At 42.1% G+C, this 22,207-nt stretch overlaps 1 protein-coding gene across 2 annotated transcripts in view; it reads left to right on the top strand.

The window, feature by feature from the left end:
* Window positions 1–22,207, top strand: part of RTTN (rotatin) — a 259,753-nt gene that overhangs the window by 217,388 nt on the left and 20,158 nt on the right. The window contains exons 41-44 of one of the 2 annotated variants that reach the window (XR_008844181.1): window positions 6,548–6,744; window positions 7,264–7,369; window positions 8,538–8,634; window positions 19,109–19,188. Coding sequence is in view for 1 of the 2 variants with exons in the window: in XM_056521457.1 (XP_056377432.1) it covers window positions 6,548–6,744; window positions 7,264–7,369; window positions 8,538–8,635; window positions 19,111–19,188 (479 nt within the window). In the remaining variant the exon portion in view is untranslated. Of the gene's footprint in view, window positions 1–6,547; window positions 6,745–7,263; window positions 7,370–8,537; window positions 8,636–19,108; window positions 19,189–22,207 lie in introns of both variants that reach the window. The other variant, XM_056521457.1, reaches the window with a different exon arrangement.

Below are 22,207 nucleotides of genomic sequence, written 5' to 3' on the forward strand. Positions count from 1 at the left end.
GCATGCCCTTTGGCTGTGCATGTTGAGAGTTGTTGCAAAGCAACAGCAGGAGGTGAACAGGCCTCACCTCCTGCTGTATCCTGCTGCTGCCGCCGCCACCGATCCTGAGGGGACCCCCGCCGGACCAGGGCAAGGTAGGAGGCCGGCGCCGATCTCCGTCCCGATCACCACCCAGCAGGTCCGTGATTGGTCGGTCATTCCGACCGTTCAATCACGTTATCGTGAGGCCGCAGCCGTGCCACCTCACTCCTGCTGGGTAAGGGGGCTGTCTCGGACAGCCCCATTCACCCTTTTTTTTCTGGGTGACCAGGTCACCAGAGACCCTATTGACCCGGAATAGCCGCAAATCGCCGATCTGAATTGACCTCAGGACCCCCCTGGGCGATATGCCGGGATGCCTGATGAACGATATCAGCAGGCATCCCAGTCCCTGCCCGGCGAGCCCGAGTCCTTAAGGACTCGGAAACGGGGGCGTATTGATACGCCCTGCGTCCTTAACCCCGGGGGTTTTTCTGTTTTTTGCATTTTCGTTTTTTGCTCCTTGCCTTTAAAAAATCATAACTCTTTCAATTTTGCACCTAAAAATCCTTATGATGGCTTATTTTTTGCGCCACCAATTCTACTTTGTAATGACGTCAGTCATTTTGCCCAAAAATCTATGGTGAAACGGAAAAAAAAATCATTGTGCGACAAAATTGGAAAAAAACGCCGTTTTATAACTTTTGGGGGCTTCTGTTTCTACGTAGTCCATTTTTCGGTAAAAATGACACCTGATCTTTATTCTGTAGGTCCATAGGATTAAAATGATACCCTACTTATATAGGTTTGATTTTGTCGGACTTCTGGAAAAATCATAACTACATGCAGGAAAATTAATACGTTTAAAATTGTCATCTTCTGACCCCTATAACTTTTTTATTTTTCCGTGTATGAGGCGGTATGAGGGCTCATTTTTTGCGCCGTGATCTGAAGTTTTTAACGGTACCATTTTTGCATTGACAGGACTTATTGATCTTTTTATTCATTTTTAAATGATATAAAAAGTGCCCAAAAATGCACTATTTTGGACTTTTGAATTTTTTTGCGCGCACGCCATTGACCGAGCGGTTTAATTAATGATATATTTTTATAATTCGGACCTTTCCGCACGCGGTGATACCATATATGTTTATTTTTATTTTTATATACACTTTTTTTTTTATTGGAAAAGGGGGGTGATTCAAACTTTTAATAGGGGAGGAGTTAAATGATCTTTATTCACTTTTTTTTTTTGCAGTGTTATAGCTCCCATAGGGACCTATAACACTGCACACACTGATCTTTATCATTGATCACTGGTTTCTCATAAGAAACCAGTGATCAACGATTCTGCCGCATGACTGCTCATGCCTGGATCTCAGGCACTGAGCAGTCATTCGGCGATCAGACAGCGAGGAGGCAGGTAGGGGCCCTCCCGCTGTCCTGTCAGCTGTTCGGGATGCCGCGATTAGCCGCGGCTATCCCGAACAGCCCGACTGAGCTAGCCGGCCACTTTCACTTTCACTTTTAGCCGCGCGGCTCAGCTCTGAGCGCGCGGCTAAAGGGTTAATAGCGCGCGGCGCCGCGATCGGCGCTGCGCGCTATTAGAGGCGGGTCCCGGCTTCACTATGACGCCGGGCCCGCCATAATATGACGCGGGGTTACTGTGTAACCCCGTGTTATATCAGGAGAGCAGGACCAAGGGCGTACCTGTACGCCCTTGGTCCTTAAGGGGTTAAGGGTGTAGTCACACACCCCATATCCACTGGGCATTTGAAGTTGTGGATCAAAAATACATAATAATTGCCTTCTTAAATCCGCAATTTCGTATTCGTAATTACGGATTTTGCAGCTTCAAATCTGCAGAGGATCTTGTGTGTGTGAATACACACAAAAGCAAGGCAATTTATTACCATATATTTATTTATTTATTCACTAATTGAAACCAGATATTGATAAATATTCCCATCTTATGTGTTATAATTTTCTGATCATAGTTTTTTTTTTCTTTTCTGTACATTATTATGGGGTCAGCCATTTTGCCTAAGCTGCTTTTAAGAGGATTTAGAATATGAATTACAACATTCACATGGATCATAGAAGCAATAATTTGGAGCCAACTCATTAGCTTGAATTGTCAACTTATTAATAGTGGTAAAAAAAAAATGCAAGATGGATTAAACAAATTATACCCTCCGTGCTGCTGAATGCCATTTAGACACCTAAAAAATAGCCGTTTTTATTATGCCTGTAAACCTTCAGAAAGGTTCCAGCACAGAGACCTCTATTTCAATCAGCAGAAAATAGGGCAGGGGTGGGAGGGAAGAGGTATGTCGTTGAAGCTCCACACTACATCTTCAACTGTTCATCAGCAAACAGAAAAATGTTATTTTCTAAAAAGCATTCAGCAGCACTAAAGGTATAATTTGTTTAATCACCTGTCGGTATTTGCTACAAAGCTAACACAAGGATTACAAATATTCCCTTTTACCTCTATGGCTATGTATCTGTATGAACAATGGAATTCGGACTGTTAGCATTCAGAAATTATTAGTTAATTTAGAATTTTGTACCAATTGGAAATAGTTAGAAACCAACAACTTGATCACTAAAACATGTAATTTAACCCCTTAACGACATAGGGCGTAAATGTACGTCCTGGTGCTTTGGTACTTAACGCGACATGACACGAGCACCGGAACGACCAAGGATGTAAATGTACGTCCTGATGTGACAGTACTTTGCGCACCAGGACGTACATTTATGTCCTGTACATGACCGAGCATTGGAGCGATGCTCGGGTCATGCTCGGACATCAGAGTTTGCGATGATGTCTGCTATTAACTCCTCAAATGCCGGCAATGCGGGCGTTAAATTGGCTGATCGGATCGCCTGTAATGCTACCGCGGGGATCCGATCATCCAGAATGGCGGACGGAGGTCCCCTTACCTGCCTCCGTCCATCTCCTTGGGGTCTTCTGCTCTGCTCGATCTCAAACCAGAACAGAAGATTGCCGATAACACTGAGCAGTGTTAGCAATCAAATTATTGCTATAAATAGTCCCCTATGGGGACATAAAAAGTAAAAAAAAAAAAAAAAAATTTAAATCCCCTCCCTAAAATGTAAATAGTCCCTTTTTTCCCCATTTTACCCCCAAAAAGTGTAAAAAAAAAACAAGTAATAAACATATTTGGATTTGCCGCGTGCATAAATGTAGGAACTATCAAAATATTATGTTAATTATTCCGTACGGTGAACGGCGTAAACATAAGTCCAAAATTGCTGCTTTTTTTGTCACCTCATATTCCAAAAAACATTAATAAAAACAATTATATCACATATATGCAATCGTGGTACCGATAAAAACTACAAATCACGGAGCATATTATACATTCCTGTATACAAAAAAATTAGAAAGTTATAGGGCAGTTCTAAACATACTTTACATACTTTTCTATTATTGTACTGCTTAAAAAAAATTGTAATAATTTAATCATGGGTATCATTTTAATCGTATTGACCCAAATAATAAAAATAACATGTTATTTTTACAGCACAGTATACAGCGTGAAAATGAAACCCTCCGAAATGTGCAAAATTGCAGTTTTCATTTTAATTTCCCCATACAAATAATATTTATTTTGTTTTGCTGTACATTTTATGGTAAAATAAAAGGTATCATTACAAAGTACAATTGGTCATTCAAAAAATAAGCCCCATATGGGTCTGTGGATGGAAATATAAAAGAGTTTTTAGAATGCAAGGAGGAATAAAAAAAATGCAAAAATAAAATTTCCTGTGTCCTTAAAGAAGATATCCCATGCAGCAAAGAAAAAAAAAAAACCTAGCCATTCCATAGTATATTCACCTACCACCTCTCTGACATGTTTGTGATTTTTTTTCCGCCCCCCATTCACCGGCTATTCAGCTCATAAATTCCAGTTACTTCCTGGTTATGGTGGCTATGCCTGTGATGTCAGAGACTACATTTCCCTGCATGCACTGCTCACATTTCCTGCTCTCAGCTGCCTGAGCAGAGAGCTTGTTACCACCCCTAACTTATGTTAGTCACTCCCACATAACACTGAGCTCCAATCATATCCCTATACAGCAGGGTGGCCACGAGGAAACAAAATGTAATCTCAGTGCTCAGAGAGAGGGACCCTGGAGTTGAAGCTGCAGTTTTACACTGTAAAATCCCTCCCTCCCCCTCCTCCTCTCAATGAAACAGCTTTACAGTGGCACAATCACCTCCCCCCTCCTCTGCCCTGCACTCCTCTCTCCCCAGTGCTCAGTGTGACAATTCTACTCTCCCTCCCCTCCATTCTCAGTGTGACAGCCCTACGCTGGCAGCTCCCTCCCCTCCCCCCTCTCCTCCGTTATCAGTGTAAAAACATTAGCAAGGAGAGGGGAGAGAACTATGATGTGAATCAGCCGGCATATAGGCAGTGCTGCTCAGCCAATCACTGCAGAACAGAGGGAGGACAGTGTGAATATTCATCAGATGGGAGGGGCTAAGGCCGAGCTCAGGCAGCTCTCTGCAGCACAGGGGTTTTCTGGGTAATTGTCACGTCACGGCCCCTGGATGCTGCTGATAACAGCCTGAATAGGGGGTCGAAAGTCATGAAAATCTGGAACAGCTGAATTTCCTGTCAGAAACAAGCTTTATCTGCATTCTTCTGTCTAAGCAGCATTGGTAATGGAAGTGATTTACAAACCTGTATAACTTTACCTTCAGCACTAAAAGCTGAACAATTGTTTACTGTGAGACTTGTCCTTTAAGGTCAAAATGGGCTGTGTCCTTATGGGGTAAAAAAAAGGCATTTAAGTGTTCTTCAATAAGTCTTTATCAGTATAGAGAATGTGTTTATTAGTAATTTTATTTCTATGAAGGATATTTATCATTCTTTTCAAACGTATGGCTTTTATGACAATTTTTTTTTTTTTTGCTTACATGCGACCTATTTATCAAATAGTCGCACGACCTTGATAAATAAATCACATGTAAGCAAACACCTGGAAACCCGCTTCAAAAATCTTTTTTTTTTTAAGTAGAAAAATTTTCCCTTTTACCAGTTAGCATTGCTAGAAAGTGACTGGGAAGGAGGGGGGTGTACCAAATTGGGTGACACCCTGCCTGGCCTGCCTGGCACTAAATAGCTGCACTCCAACTATCCCGCAACAACCCATCCACCCTCCTCAGAAATTAAAAAAATATTAAAAACATATATTATGCCACACCATGAATAACCATACTCTGGAGGCTTTTTTGTTCAATTTTGAGCACGCATTTTGTGCCGTGGTGGGCGGAGTCTTGCGTCACTGCGCTAAGGCTGGCGTTTATGTCAGGAAGGAAGACAGCACAGCACCAACAGGCACATAAACAATAGTGAAGCCACAAAAAAAAACCAAAAAAAAAGCCTCTGTATGTTACCCACCCCAAAATGTGCATGAAGCTGTATTACTATGGATCTTTCTTTTTTTTTTAAGGAAAAATTTTAGTGCCACATATGGGTTATTTACGTAGTCTGTAAAAATTCTGCAATTATTTTGTGCCTTATTCTACAGTATTTTAACACGACATTAATTTTAAAATGTAGTGGGTATGCCAGCATGTACGTGTCCTAAAATTAACAAGATGTGCAGTGTGTATTTTCAACCATAAAATTGATAGTTATTAGTTATATAATACATTTTTTCTATAGTGACCATTAACATTAATGTAGTAGCTTTGTTTTATGTAGAACAAAAACAGTTGTTAAAGGGGGGGGGGGGGGGGGAATGTCCTTTTCTGCAGACGTATGCACTTTCGGTAAGCCAGGTTGGACCTGGAATATATATGAGACTTTAAAACAGAGATGCAACTTTTATTCTTCATAAATAGCAACTATCACATTTGATAAATACATGACCAATGCAAAGTAAAAAGAAAAAAAATGTGAGCAGATTTCAGAAATGTGCTTTGGAATAAGCAAAAATCAAAAAGTCGCAGCATGTATAGAAAAGTCGCACGTGCACAAGTATGTGCAACTTTTTTCACGCAAAAAAAAAAATCTACTACGAAGCTTGATAAATCTCCTTCAATATGTTTGTTGGATTTAACTAGCACATTTCAGACTTAAAATGTCCTTACTGAAAGTCTAGGCTATGAGTTGTGGTGCTGGTTTTCAGCCTTTGTCTACTGATATCTAAAGTGGTTCCGATTGTTATGCACCAGCTTGAAGTAAGCTGACATTTTTATATATATATATATATATATATATATATATATATATATATATATATATATATATATATATATATATATATTGTAGAAAAAAATATTGTTTATTATAGTTATTATAATTATTATAATCAGCATTTAGAAATGGTGTCTAGATAAAAATAATAAACAATGACACTTATTATTATGTCATTATTTATTATAATTTTTCATCTAGACACAATTTCTGAATGGTTAATTATTATTATTATTATTATTATTATTATTATGATGTTTAATTTCTTTATTTCTTTATTTTTTATCTAGACACCATTTCTGAATGCTTAGCATTATCTGGGGAATATTTGAATCTGTACATAGCCAGCCTGCAATTTCTATCAGTTCTTCTAGCAGAAGAAGGAAGTCGGCAACCTTATGAGCCACCTGAATCAAACACAACGCTCACTTCTCTTTTAGATGGAAATCTCAGAATGGGAAGTAGCCTTTGCAAGATAATTTTTCAGGTTAGTGTTGTTTTGTATGAAGTATGCATTATATGATAGGTTTGTTATATGTACATCAACAAATAAATAGCCTTATCTAAAATGACCAATTCCTTTGCTCTCTATTATATACAGTACCAGTATCCTAGTGTATACCATGTTTTACTACAGAAATGGCCAAGCAGATGGTCTTACAAGTGAAAATCATGTCATATATACTGTGGGAGAATTCTTTGACATATGTTGGCAGGAAGTCTCTTCCTTCTCACAGCAAGAGCCTTATGGGTTCAGGCATGGGAGATATTCATCTTTTATGGCTCCCGTCACAAAGGATTTTCAAGTCATGAAATTCTGAAAGCTTTTTTTTTTTCTTTTGGAAATTAAATCGTTAATTAACAACCCGAAATGAATTTTCCATTTTTATAGTTTGTAACCAATTTGTAATAGTTTGCTTGTATCATTTTAATAATATTATATAGTTATATTTAATTATATATACCCATGTAATATCTTAATGAATTACCTTAATGTTAAATGTAGACTCATGAAGAGAAATCATCAGAGGACCCTCTAAAACAGCTCTCTGTGAATTGTCTAATTCTTCTGTTGGCTGTCAGCAGAAGCGCCCAGGCATACAGTCTACAAGGTGAGCTTTTGTGTTGTGATTTATTCAGGAGACTATACAAATGATTACATTACATAAGTCAATAAAATCACATGGTTTATTATCCACTACAGCTGGTGTGCACCATACGTGTGGCTAAAATACTCACAAAAAAAACTTTTTTTACTTGTATGTTGCTGAGATTGGGATTCATTTTTTAAAGATGATGTTACCACAACTACTTCTGTTGAAGTCTGCATAGTGGTAAAGCCTTATAACTGTGACATTAACTAAAGGAGAATAAAATGAGAACACCAGATGTTAGACACCATGCCATCTTATAAAATAGAGATTACCGGGAGGAGGGAATAATGGCACAAGGGGATAAAGATAGAGGGGGGATTAAAGGGGTTGTGCGCTGCCCTGACTTTTGGAGCTCCGCTCACAGTGTCCGGAAGTTCAGTACTCCGAACGCTGTGTGCGGGCTTCCGTGTTAGCGGCCGCCGGGTGTGACTTCTCGCCCGCCCCCTCTACGAAAGTCTATGGGTAGAGGGGGCGGGCGTGACGTCACGCCGGGCGGCCGCGAACAAAAGTAATGAACTTCCGGACGCTGTGAGCGGAGCTCCGAAAGTCAGGGCAGCGCACAACCCCTTTAATGGCATAAAGATGGTGGGGGGAATAATGGCACAGAGGATTAAGATGGAGGAGTAGGGGGAGGGGGGATAATCATTACCCCCCTCCATTTTAATTCCCCTGTGCCATAATGCCTTTTTTTTTTTAAACACTACCCGACCTGTTAGGGTATACGGCGCTCCCAGAGTCCTGTTTGGCAGGCCACACAGAAGGGTGACGTCCTTTTGCGCTGTGCGGCACCTCCACGCAATGTCAAGGGGCGTCAAACATCTGCCTGGCAACCACACAGCTCCCGTAAAGTCGCCGCAGAGGAGAAGAGAGCTTTACCGAGAGCTGCCGCGGCCGTTCCCCGCTCTTCACTGACAAATACTGGCCAATGCATGGCCTGTATTTGTCAACGCATTGCGTACCCCCACACAACCAGTGGCGTGCACCTAGGAGTACGCGTGCCACCCTTCCCATTTTAAGAATTTTAGTGATCTCAAATTATATGAATGTCCTTACAGCTACAAATTGCACCTTTCTAAGGATTTATAGATTTAGGTTTTCATAAAGTTGTTTATACCTCTTCTTCTAGCTCACTTTATAGATACCTGTATCGAGAAGATGAAGCACATTCATGCACAGCTGACTCTTGAGTCACTAAAATCAGGAAAATCTTCACAGAAAAAAAAGGTACTTACCAGGTTTTTTCTCGAAATGGAAGACTTGAAATGATAAATGTTGTTGTTTATTCTTTTAACTCCCTTAGTGACCAAGCCAATTGCCCAAAAGTTTTCTTAATTTTTATTTATTTTACTTTACGTCCTGATGTGGCGGTACTTCGCGCACCAGGGACCTGCCGGTAATGGCTGACATCCCTGATCACGCGGATGTCTGCCATTAACCCCTCAGATGCAGTGATCAATACAAATCACGGCATCTGCAGCAGTGCGGCTACATTTTATGCCGATCAAAGGGAGTGAAGGTGAGGGGTCCAGCTCACAAAAAAATAGGTAAAACTTAGCTTTTACTTCACATGGTTAAAAACATGGAACAAAAAGAAAACAACAAAAACCCCATGGGTATACTAAAATGAACGCCGACGCGTTTTGAACTTGCTAGGAGTTCTTAGTCATGGCTGCCATGACTAAGAACTCCTAGCAAGTTCGAAACGCGTCGGCGTTAGTATACCCATGGGGTTTTTGTTCCATGTTTTTAACCATGTGAAGTAAAAGCAAAGTTTTACCTATTTTTTTGTGAGCTGGACCCCTCACCTTCACTCCCTTTGATCTGCATCTTCCGGGATACGGTCCGTGCTCCAAACCTCACTTGCAAAAAAACGCATGAAAACCACATGACAACCGCACATCTATCCATTGATGCCCTCAGCAAGTGGTGAGCTGAACAACCTTTTTTTCCCTTTTTTTTGTATATACATTTTATGCCGCCTTCTTCTGCTCTGATCTGCCTTCCAGCAGACCAGAGCAGAAGATCACCGATATTTACGAATACTGTTCAGTGATATGCATACGGCATAGCACTGATCAGTATTACCATATTTATCGGCGTAAAACACAGATTTCTTAGTCTAAAATTTTTAGCCTAAAGTCTACCTGCGTGTTATACGCCGATAAGCCGCTGCAGTTCAATTATTTAAAGCGGGCGCTTTAAGTCAATGAACTTCAGCGGCTTTTGCAGGTGCAGAGACCGCCACCGCTGCCGGCTTCTCTGCCCCTGCCTGTCCTGGGGTCCCTGCTGCCGCCGTTCCTCTCCCCCTGCTATCGGCGCCGCTGCCCCTTCTCTCCCCCTGTCTGTCGGTGCCACTGCCCCTGCCCCATTGCCGGCGCCGACAGACAGGGGGAGAGAAGGGCAGAGGCACCCATTGCAGGCACTGCTGCCCCATTTCCTCCCTCATCCCGGTTGTATAATTACCTGTTGCCGGGGTCGGGTCCGCGCTGCTTCAGGCCACCGGTGTGCGTCCCCTGCAACGACGCAGGGGACGCACACCGGAGGCCTGAAGCAGCGCGGACCCGACCCTGGCAACAGGTAATTATACAACCGGGGATGGGGGAGGCAGCGGCGCCGGCAATGGGTGCCTCTGCCCCTTCACTCCCCCTGTCTTTCAGCACTGGCAATGGGGCAGCGACACCGATACAGGGGGAGAGAAGCGGTGGTAGCAGGGCTCTAGACCCCAGGAAAGGCAGGGGGAGAGAAGCGGGCAGCGACTGCCTCTCTCCCCCTGCCTTTCCCGGGGGCTTCTGCGGGGTAAGAAACAGTGTATCCGGGGTATACACACGCACACCCACGCACCCTCATTTTACCAAGGATATTTGGGTAAAAAACTTTTTTTACCCAAATATCCTTGGTAACATGAGGGTACGTGTTATAGGCCGGTGCGTGGTATACCCCAATATATACGGTAAGTTATGGGGACATAAAAAGTGTAAAAAAAAAAGTTTAAAAAATGTGAAAAATCCCCTCCCCCAATAAAAATGTAAAATGTCCTTTTTTCCCCTATTTTACCCCCAAAAAGTGTAAAAATAAATAAATTAAACTAATAAAAATTATTTGTATCGCTGTGTGCGTAAATGTCCGAACTATTAAAATATAATATTAATGATCCCGTATGGTGAACGGCGTCAACGTAAAAAAAAAATCCAAAATTGCTGGGTTTTTTTGTCACATTTTAATTAAAACTTTTTAAAAAAATTTTTATAAAATGTATAACATTTTATATACACAAATACGGTATTGATAAAAAGTACAGATCGCGGCCCAAAAATATAGCCCTCAAACCGCTGCTTATGCGGATAACTGAAAGTTATAGGTCGTGAAAATAGAGGGATTTTAAACATACTTATTTGGTTAAAAAGTTTGCAATTTTGAAGCGCAACAATAATTGAAAAGTATGTAATCATGGGTATCATTTTAATCATATTGACCCACAGAATAAAGATAACATGTCATGTTTACCGTAAATTGTACAGCGTGAAAACGTAACCTTCCAAAATTATCAAAATGGTGGTTTTCTTTTTAATTTCCAAACACTAATAGTATTTTTTAGGTGGCGCCATACATTTTATGGTAAAATGAGTTATGTCATTACAAAGGACAACTGGTCTCGCAAAAAACAAGCCCTCATACAAGTCTGTGGATGAAAACATAAAGGGGTTACAATTTTTAGAAGACGAGGAGGAAAAAACTAAAATGCAAAAATAAAATTTGCCTGATCCTTAACCCCTTAACGATGCAGGACGTAAATGTTCATCCTGGTGAGCTTGTACTTAACGCACCAGGACGTACATTTACGTCCTATACATCGCTCCGATGCTCGCGTCATGCGCGGTAGGTCCCGGCTGCTGATCGCAATCACGCGGATGTCCGTCATTAACCTCTCAGTTGCCGTGATCAATACACATCACGGCATCTGCAGCATTGCAGACACTAAAATGGATGATCGGATCGCCCGCAGCGCTGCCGCGGCGATCCGATCATCCAGCATGGCAGCCAGAGGTCCCCTCACCTGCCTCCGCTGCCTTCCACTGGTCTTCTGCTCTGGTCTGCGATCAAGCAGACCAGAGCAGAAGATGACCGATAATACTGATCAGTGCTATGTCCTATGCATAGCACTGAACAGTATTAGCATTCGAATAATCACTATAAATAGTCCACTATGGGGACTATTAAAGTGTAAAAATAAAAGTAAAAAAAAAAGTTTAAAAAAATGTGAAAAACCCCCTCCCCCAATAAAAACCTAAATTGTCCCATTTCCCTATTTCACCCCCAAAAAGTGTAAAAAAAAAAATAAAAATAAAAAAAATTATTAAAAATATTTTCTATACATATTTGGTATCGCCGCATGCGTAATTATCCCAACTTTTAAAATAAAGTGTTAATGATACCGTACGGTGAACGTAAAAAAAAGTCCAAAATAGCTGCTTTTTTATAACATTTTATTCCAAAAAAATTTATAAAAATGTATTACGTTTTATATAAGCAAATATGGTATCAATAAAAAGTACAGATCATGGCGCAGCTTATACAGAAAAATCAAAAAGTTATAGGCCTTCAAAATGGGATTTTAAACGTACTAATTTGGTTAAACAGATTTTTTTTAAGCGCAACAGTAATAGAAAAGTATGTTATCATGGGTATCATTTTAATCGTATTGACCCAAAGAATAAAGAACAAATTTCATTTTTACTGTAAATTGTACGGCGTGAAAACAAAACCTTCCAAAATTAGCAAAATTTCGGTTTTCTTTTTAATTTCCCCACACACACAGTATTTTTTTTAATTCGGGTAGAAAAACATACATGGTGCACATCTACAATCTTGTATAATGATCTGATTGCTTCTCAGCATAATATCAAAAACTAACAGGTTGTTAGTATACATTTTTGATCAAAAAGTACAAGCCCACTCGCCACGTCAAGGCCACCTATTTAGAGTGGGTCCCTAACGTCCCTAGCATAAAATGGCGCAGCACCGGGCGGCGACCACCACCGCCGCGACACCAGTGCCCACAGGGGGGGGAACGACCCACCTGGGAGGCTGCTAAGATTTCTAACCCCTCCTTTTTTTTTTCTCGTTTGAACATGTGCTGCACTCTTCCCCACCCCCTCAGCCCAACCCTATATAAGTAGTAGTCAGCTACACAAGGGCCATTTCTTTCCTAGCAGCCTCCCAGTCTGACTGGGAGAGCATGGGAAGTGAGCTATTACACCTTGTTCACACTGGTGTGGTGCTGTGCGGCGTCCGTTGCTGCCGTGTCTGCGGGGAGGTGCGACCCATAGACTGGTTTGAGTGGCATTGGGGCTGCTCTGCCAGTGGGTCGTTTCCCCCCTTGTGGTCGCTGCCCAGTGCTACGCCATTTTATGCTAGGGACGTTAGGGACCCACTCTAAATAGGTGGCCTTGACGTGGCGAGTGGGCTTGTACTTTTTGATCAAATGTATACTAACTACCTGTTAGTTTTTGATATTATGCTGAGAAGCAATCAGATCATTATACAAGATTGTAGATGTGCACCATGTATGTTTTTCTACCCGAATTCTCATAGTATTTTTTTGGTTGCACCATACATTTTATGGTAGAGTGAGTGATGACATTACAACGGACAACTGGTCGCACAAAAAAAAAAAGCCCCATACTAGTCTGTGGAGGAAAATATAAAAGTTATGATTTTTTTTAAAGGCAACAATGAAAAAATGAAAACGTAAAAATAAAATTGACTGAGTCCTTATGGCCCAAATGGGCTGAGTCCTTAGGGGGTTAAAGCGGTACTCCACTGGAAAACATATATATATATATATATATATATATATATATATATATATATATATATATATATATATATATATATATATATATATATATATATATATATATATATATATATATATATATATATATATATATATATATATATATATATATATATATATATATATATATATATATATATATATATATATATATATATATATATATATATATATATATATATATATATATATATATATATATATATATATATATATATATATATATATATATATATTAATTTTTTTTTTTTTTTTTTTTTTTAAAGCAACTGGTGCCAGAAAGTTAAACAGATTTGTAAATTACTTCTTTTAAAACATCTTAATCCTTCCAGTACTAATCAGCTGCTATATGCACTACAGGAAGTTCTTTTCTTTTTGAATTTCTTTTCTATCTGACCACAGTGCTCTTCTGACACCTCTGTTTATTTTAGGAACTGTCCAGAGTAGAAGCAAATCCCCATAGCAAACCTATTCTGCTCAGGACAGTTCCTAAAATGGACAGAGATGTCAGCAGAGAGCAACTACAAAGTCAGGGAGACAATTTGTACGCTCCATTTAATAACCATTATGTGTGCAAATAAATATTCAACATCGATTTAACATTTAGCAGCTGAACTTGTGTAGTGTGACTCACATGGGGTTGTACGTGAAATACAGACTACTTGATGCATTGTAGAAGTACGCAAACATGCTTCCTGAGGAAGTTACTGAAGGAAACAAGAACGTTAAAAATGGATAGTGGTTAACCTGTGAAGCCTGTGTGCTGAACCAGTAGCACATTGGGGGAGATGTATCATTGCATTTAGACCATTTTTCACGTCTACAAATTTTGCGCAATTGCGCTTTTTTTGCATAGAGCTGCGTTTTTTTTGGTGGACAGTTTTCTAACGTTGTCACCAGTTTGGTCTACCGTACACCACCTAATCCAGTGGACTAGTATGTATCAATTGCGCAAAAAAAGTAGATGTTGCTTTTTTTGCAAGATAAGTAGTCTAACCTAAGAGTGCTAGCAAGGATTCATAGAAAATGGCAGACGGTGGAAGATGCAGGTGGGGATGCAGGAGCTGTCTCTCAGCACTGTAGTACTACAACTACTCCCATCATAGGACAGAATCTGTCCCATAATGGGAGTAGTTGTAGTACCGCAGCGCTGAGAGACGCACATCCGCCGTCTGCGGGACTCTATTGTGACTGTTAGGACTACTACTCCCATCATGGACATACTCTGTCCATGATGGGAGATGTAGTCCTGGGGCTGAAGGACAGATCGCAGCAGGTCATTCTCCAGAGACCCGCTGCAATCTGCATTTATAAACTTAAAAAGCCGGCGGAACATGCGGCTCCACTGCGCTGCCGCCGACTCCCGTATGCAGATGTCACGATTCATAATCCCCGCCGCCGGGAGACAGGAGCTCTGATTGGTGGAAAGCTATTCAACACTATACACCAATCAGAGCTCCTGTCTTCTGGCGGGGATTATGAATTGTGACCGGTCTATACAGGGGAGCGAGTGGAGCAGCTTCTACAGTATATTATTGTTATGTGTATTTCCCCACCACAGACTAATGGTGACCCCCTGTAAAGTGAGCGCTGGGACCGCTGTGTGATTGACACACAGGTCCCCAGCGCAAGTGTCCGGCCCCACTGACCTTTATATGTTATAAATCTTTATGATACACACTGCCCGTCCTCCTCTTCATTCTTCTGATGCCGGAGACGAGCGGCTTCTGTATCATAGTCTATAGACAGAGCGCTCCCTCCCTGCTTCCACACTGCACAGGGCTGGGGCCAGACAACGGCAGGGGGCGCTCTGACTATAGTGAAAGCAGAAGCCACGCATCTCCAGCATCAGAAGATTTATAACATATAAAGGTCGAGATTTATAACATATAAAGGTCAGTGGGGCCGGGCACTTGCGCTGGGGACCTGTGTGTCAATCACACAGCGGTCCCAGCGCTCACTTTACAGGGGGTCACTATTAGTCAGTGGTGGGGAAATACACATAACATTTATATACTGTAGAAGCGGCTCCACTCGCTCCCCTGTATAGACCTGTCACAATTCATAATCCCCGCCAGAAGACAGGAGCTCTGATTGGTATATAGTGGTGAATAGCTTTCCACCAATCGGAGCTCCGGCGGGGATTATGAATCGTGACATCTAGGAGGCGGCGGAGAGTGCAGTGTTGCCGCCGGCTTTTTAAGTAGTATGGGAGTAGTAGTCCTAACAGTCACAATACAGTTTTGCAGCTGGGGGATGTGCAAGAGCCACCCCTCAGCACTGAGGTACTACAACTACTCCCATCATGGGACACAAAATGTCCCATGATGGGAGTAGTAGTCCAAGGGCTGACTGACAGATCTCAGGGGTCTCACTCTTGAGACCCCTTGCAAATTCTCCGCCCCTGCCCCCTATTGATGACATCATAGCATGGCTCTGTTCTCATTATACGTTTTGCATAATGGGAACAGAGCCTTTTTGGCAGTGTGTTCCCAAACAGGGAGACTCCAGCTGTTGTTTAGTTTAGCAACAATTGGAGGCTCCCTCTTTAGGAACACTCTGCATTATGTGCGCTCTCCCCAGGGGAGAGCGCAAAAAATGTACTAACCCATTTTTCGTGTTTTTATTTTCTTGTCATTTCAGATACGTGAATGCGGAGGACTACCTGAGATTCGGTGGACTGTGACGATGACCAGCGTTTTTTAATGTCAATAAAAGGGTTAACGAGTGCTGTGGGGGGGAGTGTTTTTTTTTAAATACATTTTTTTATTTAATGTGTTGTGTTTTTTATAATTGAAATTTCAGGCTTAGTAGTGGAAGCCGTCTTGTAGACAGAATCTATTACTAAGCTGGGCTTAGCGTTAGCCCCAAAAACAGCTAGCGCTAACCCCCAATTATTACCCACAGGGGTGCCGGGAAGAGCCGGTACCAACAGGCCCGGAGCATCAAAAATAGCGCTCCTTGGCCTAGGTGGTAATAGGCTGGGGTTATTTAGGCTGGGGAGGGCCAGTAACAATGGTCCTTGCCCATCCTGGTAACGTCAGGCTGTTGCTGATTGGTTGGTGTCTGACACTGAAAATATGGGGAACCCTATGTGGTGTTGTTTTTTTTGTAATAAAAAAAGTGTGTGGTTCCCCATATTTTCAGTGTCAGTCAGATACCAACCAATCAGCAACAGCCTGACGTTGCCAGCCCTCATTAAACCTTTTATTGACATTAAAAAAACCTGGTCATCATCGCAATACACTGAATCTGACGTAGTCCTCCCCATTCACGTATCTGAAATGAGAAAAAAAAAAGGTTAGGACATCATTTGCGATCTCACCTGGGGAGTGCGCGCGCCCATACTGCAGTGTGTAACAGGGAGCCTCCAATTGTTCTTGTCAGCCTACTGTATCCTGTATATACAGTCATCTATAGATGGCTGTATATACAGGAGAGCGCACAAAGATTTAACTCAGAACTGCTCAGCAGCAGTGTGGGTTAACTCTTCCCTTGCTGGGCTCCTGTATAGTATACATGGATACACTATGCCCCCTGTATACTATACAGCGGGTGGAGGTAAATAGTGATGCTCTGCACCCTTTATATGTTATACATCACTCCTTACCTCCTTACACTCAGTGGGGCGGACGCTCTGCATCCGACCCATAGAGTAATACCTGAAGGCAGTGAAAAAAATACACACAGGGTACAAAAATGTTTGTTTCCGCACACCAGCAAAAATGCAAGAAAAAACAATTCCTCTGTACAGTTTTTGATAAATCTCCCCCAAGAAAAATCTCCAAAATGCAGGAAAAGCTGGGACCGTTTTTCAGGCGTTTTTGCTGGTGGACAAAAAAAACCTCAGTGGAATCCTGAAAAACAATAGAACAAAAGCCCAGCGTCCAGGATACACCACTTTTCCTGTGAGGTGTAGAACAGGTCTACAAATAGAACTGTGTGGAGATTTAGACCATTGCACGAAATTTATCATGGGGCTTGCACAAGTTTGATAAATTTGGAGAAATTGCACCAAATTTAGACCAACCAAAGTGATCTAAAAAAGACGTCCACCAACATTGATACATGTCCCCCATTGTTCTTTTGTTTCATCTTCTGTCCATTTCATGTATAATGAGAGTCCCTTGTTACTAGGGATCGACCGATGTCGTTTTTTTAGGGCCGATACTGATAATCGGTGCAGGTTAGGGCTGATAGCTGATAACTTATACCGATATTCCGGTATAAGTTATCGGCTATTTAACCCCCTGCGACACCGCTGCAGATCATTGATTTAAAGCGGGCGCTTTAAATCAATGATCTGCAGTGGCTTTTGCGGGGCCATAGGCCGCCGCCGCCACCTCCCGCTTCTCTCCCCCTACCTGTCAGGGTGGTCCGGGCCATCCATCCATCGTTCATGTAGTGTCCGGGGGCGTTCCGGGTGGAGTGTGGTCCGGTCCGGGCTGTCCTTCTCCGGGGGTCCTCTTCTCCACTCCGGGCGGGCTCCGGCCTAGTACGCTGCATAGACGCCGCTACGCAGTGACGCCCGTGCGCAGCGACGCACCTGACGTCACGGCATATCGGCGTCTATGCAGCGTACTGGGCCGGAGCCTGCCCGGAGTGGAGAAGATGACCGCCGGAGAAGAAGGACAGCCCGGACCGGTGCACCCTCCACCCGGACCGGCGCACCCTCCACCCGGAATGGCGCCGGACACTACAGGAAGGAAGGATGGATGGCCCGGACCACCCCCATTACGGGTAAGTTAAATTTTTTTTATTGACTCGGAGGGTGGGGGAGGGGCCCGACCGGTATAGCGGTATGGGCAAAAATCCATACCGGTATACCGCCCAGCATCACGGTGGGGGGTGCGGCGGGTCGGGGGGGGGGCGGTGCGGTGGGGCGGGGCATTATCGGCTTATCGGCAAGATAATTGCCGATACCGATAATGCCCAAAATCTTGATTATCAGCCGATAATATCGGCCATACCGATAATTGGTCGATCCCTACTTGTTACCATACTTCTGTGTTATGTGGGTAGTCAGTCCATTTGGTCATTTTTATCGAATGGTTTAGTAAACTGCATATTCAGTAGAAAATAATGTAACTGCTTAAATAGACATTTTACATTGGTCTCTACTGGTAAATTTTTAAAAGTTTTTTTTTTTTTTTTTTTGCTATTCTCTATATTTGTTTCTCGATGAGCCATGACAGCCATTATGATTACCATGTCGGTTTTCACAGGGCTTGTCATTTTATTTTCTTCTTGAATAGGGAATATGCTCAGACACCGATCCCCATGTAACAAAGCTGATTTGCCATTCAAAAATTTGGAATAGCTGGCTTTGAGGTGCAATAAAAGGTGCATTGCCCTTTCTGAAGCATATACATCTAATCCGAGGACCCAGTTATTATTTATGTGGGCAGTCCTCTATTTAAATCGTTAAAATATTGGAGAGCATCCTGGCAAAAGTAGGATATTGACATATATGAGCATGGACCGTTACAGACAATATAGATTTTATCAGCCAAAACATCAGCTAATGACTAAGTTTGGTTCATTTTCCGATCATATACATGTTTTGTTTCTGACCCTAAAGCGTTGTTTGCTGTGCTTTAGGCTCCGATCCAAAATCCATATGCGTTCCAAAATTGACATAAGTATAGTCACTAGCTGATGTTTTCCCATCTTTAAAGTATTAAGGGTCCCATGTCTGTCCATTCTTGTATATGTGGGTATCCAGTTTTTACAGTATGCCGATATATACATGCCTAGGAAGGCACAATTAGTAAATGCACTCCTAAATAAATGTTCTACTGAAAAAAAAATGTTAATGACTGCTACTCATTCTCTGTTATAGGAAGAAAATCTTTGTAAGCAGTTAAAAGTTAACATGCATCTTCTGAGGAACTGTATTTACAAAAGTGAAGAGGGCAAAGTAAGTAGTTGCTTAGTGTCCTGTATTGTACACTATGTATAAAGGGTAAAAGCACAGTCTAGAACACGAACAAATAACAGTAACAAACGTTTTTTGCATAAAAAAATTGTTCCTTTACCGATATCATGCACACTCATACAGCACCATTTGTTTGATTCCTAGAACAGCAGCATATATGTGATCACCAGTCTTACCCACAGGAAATCACAGTGCTTAATGTGTCAGAGGAAGTGGTCAGTCCTGTGAACTACAGGATGACATCATAACCTACCAGATCCCCCCTAAAAGTTCACAAACCCCTCCCACTCAGCTCCATCTGTATACTGTTTCTACAGCTCTATAGTATATAGAGGCTGTTTTCACATTTTGCATGTTTTTTAACCCCTTAAGGACCCAGCCAATTTTCACTGTAGTACCCGGCCATTTTTTGCACATCTGACCACTGTCACTTTAAACATTAATAACTCTGGGATACTTTTACTTTTCATTCTGATTCCTAGATAGTTTTTTCGTGACATATTCTACTTTATGTTAGTGGTAAAATTTTGTCGATACTTGCATCGTTTCTTGGTGAAAAGTTCCAAAATTTTTCGAAAAAATAGAAAATTTTGCATTTTTTTTTACTTTGAAGCTCTCTGCTTATAAGGAAAATGAATATTCCAAATAAATTATATATTGATTCACCTATACAACATGTCTACTTTATGATTGCATCATGAAGTTGACATGTTGTTTTTACTTTTTGGAAGACATCAGAGGGCTTCAAAGTATAGCAGCAATTTTTCACAACATTTTAAAAATCAACATTTTTCAGGGACCAGTTCTGTTTTGAAGTGGATTTGAAGGGCCTTCTTATTAGACAAACCCCGCAAATGACCCCATTATAAAAACTGCACCCCTCAAAGTATTCAATATGACATTCAAAAGGTTTGTTAACCCTTTAGGTGTTTCACAGGAATAGCAGAAAATTGATGGAGAAAATTCAAAATCTTCATTTTTTACACTGGCATGTTCTTGTAGACCCAGTTTTTGAATTTTTATAAGGGGTAAAAGAAGAGAAATCTTTCTAAAATGTGTAACCCAATTTCTCTCGAGTAAGGAAATGCCTCATATGTTTGTCAAGTAGGGATCGACCGATATCGTTTTTTTAGGGCCGATACCGATAATCGGTGTAGGTTAGGGCCGATAGCCGATAACTTATACCGATATTCCGGTATAAGTTATCGGCTATTTATCCCCCCGCGACACCGCCGCAGATCATTGATTTAAAACGTGCGCTTTAAATCAATGCAGTGCAGTGGCTTTTGCGGTGCCATAGACCGCCGCCGCCACCCGCTTCTCTCCCCCTACCTGTCCGGGGTCCTGAGACCTATCACCCCCCCGACCCGCCGCACCGCGACCGCCCCACCGCCCCGGCCCCATTGCCTCCCCCATCCCCGGTTTTATAATTACCTGTTCCCGGGGTCCACTCTACATCTGGCTCCGGTGGCGTCCTCCTGAACTGTCACTGTGCACACTGACGGTGACGTCACGTCGCGCACGTCCCGTCACTGCCCACAGCGTAATGCAGGACGCAGCAGGAGCAAGAAGAAGCGTGGGCCCCGGGAACAGGTAATTATAAAACCGGAGATGGTGGAGGCAATGGGGCTGGGGCGGTGCAGTGGGGGGTGGGGCGGGGCGGGTCAGGGGGGGGGATCAGTCCCGGGGTGGTGTGGAGGGCATTATCGGCAAGGTAATTGCCAATACCGATAATGCCCAAAATCGTGATTATCTGCCGATAATATCGGCCATACCGATAATCGGTCGATCCCTAATGTCAAGTGTTCGGCGGGTTCACTAGAGGGCTCAGAAGGGAAGAAGCGACAGTGGGATTTTGGAGAGTGAGTTTTTCTGAAATGGTTTTTGTGAGGCATGTCGCATTTAGGAAGCCCCTATGGTGCCAGAACAGCAAAAAAAAAAAAACACATGGCATACTATTTTGGAAACTACACCCCTCAAGTCACGCAACAAGGGGTCCAGTGAGCCTTAACACCCCACAGGTGTTTGATGACTTTTCGTTAAAATTGGATTTGTAAATGATTTTTTTATTTTTTTTTTCACTAAAATGCTAGTTTTCCCCCAAATTTTAAATTTTTACAAGGGATAATAGGACAAAATGCCCCCCAAAATTTGTAACCCCATCTCTTCTGAATATGTAAATACCCCATGTGTGGACATCAAGTGCCCTGCTGGCGCACTACAGTGCTCAGAAGAGAAGTCACATTTGGCTTTTGAAAAGCGAATTTTGCTAAAATGGTGTTTGGAGGGCATGTCGCATTTACGAAGCCTCTATGGTGCCAGGACAGCAAAAAAAACACATGGCATACTATTTTGAAAACTACACCCCTCAAGGAACGCAACAAGGGGTACAGTGAGCCTTTGACGACTTTTTGTTAAAGTCGGATGTGTAAATAAAAAAAATATATATTTTCACAAAAATGCTGGTTTTCCCCCAAATTTTACATTTTTACAAGGGGTAATAAGAGAAAATTACCCCCAAAATTTGTAACCCCATCTCTTAGTATGGAAATACCCAATGTGTGGTCGTCAAGTGCTCTGCTGGCGCACTACAATGCTCAGAAGTGTTGGAGCGCCATTGAGCTTTTGGAGACAGAATTTGTTTGGAATAGAAGTCGGGGGCCATGTGTGTTTACAAAGCCCTCCGTGGTGCCAGAACAGTGGACCCCCCCACATGTGACCCCATTTTGGAAACTACACCCCTCACAGAATTTAATAAGGGGTGCGGTGAGTATTTACACCCCACTGGTGTTTGACAGATCTTTGAAACAGTGGGCTGTGCAAATGAAAAATTTTATTTTTCATTTTCAAGGACCACTGTTCCAAAAATCTGTCAGACACCTGTGGGGCGTAAGTGCTCACTGTACCTCTTATTATATTAAATGAGGGGAGTAGTTTCCAAAATGGGGTCACGTGGGGGGGTCCATTGTTCTGGCTCTATGGGGGCTTTGTAAACACACGT

Source organism: Hyla sarda, chromosome 5 (genome assembly GCF_029499605.1).
Source record: "Hyla sarda isolate aHylSar1 chromosome 5, aHylSar1.hap1, whole genome shotgun sequence".
NCBI classification, from domain to species: domain Eukaryota; kingdom Metazoa; phylum Chordata; class Amphibia; order Anura; family Hylidae; genus Hyla; species Hyla sarda.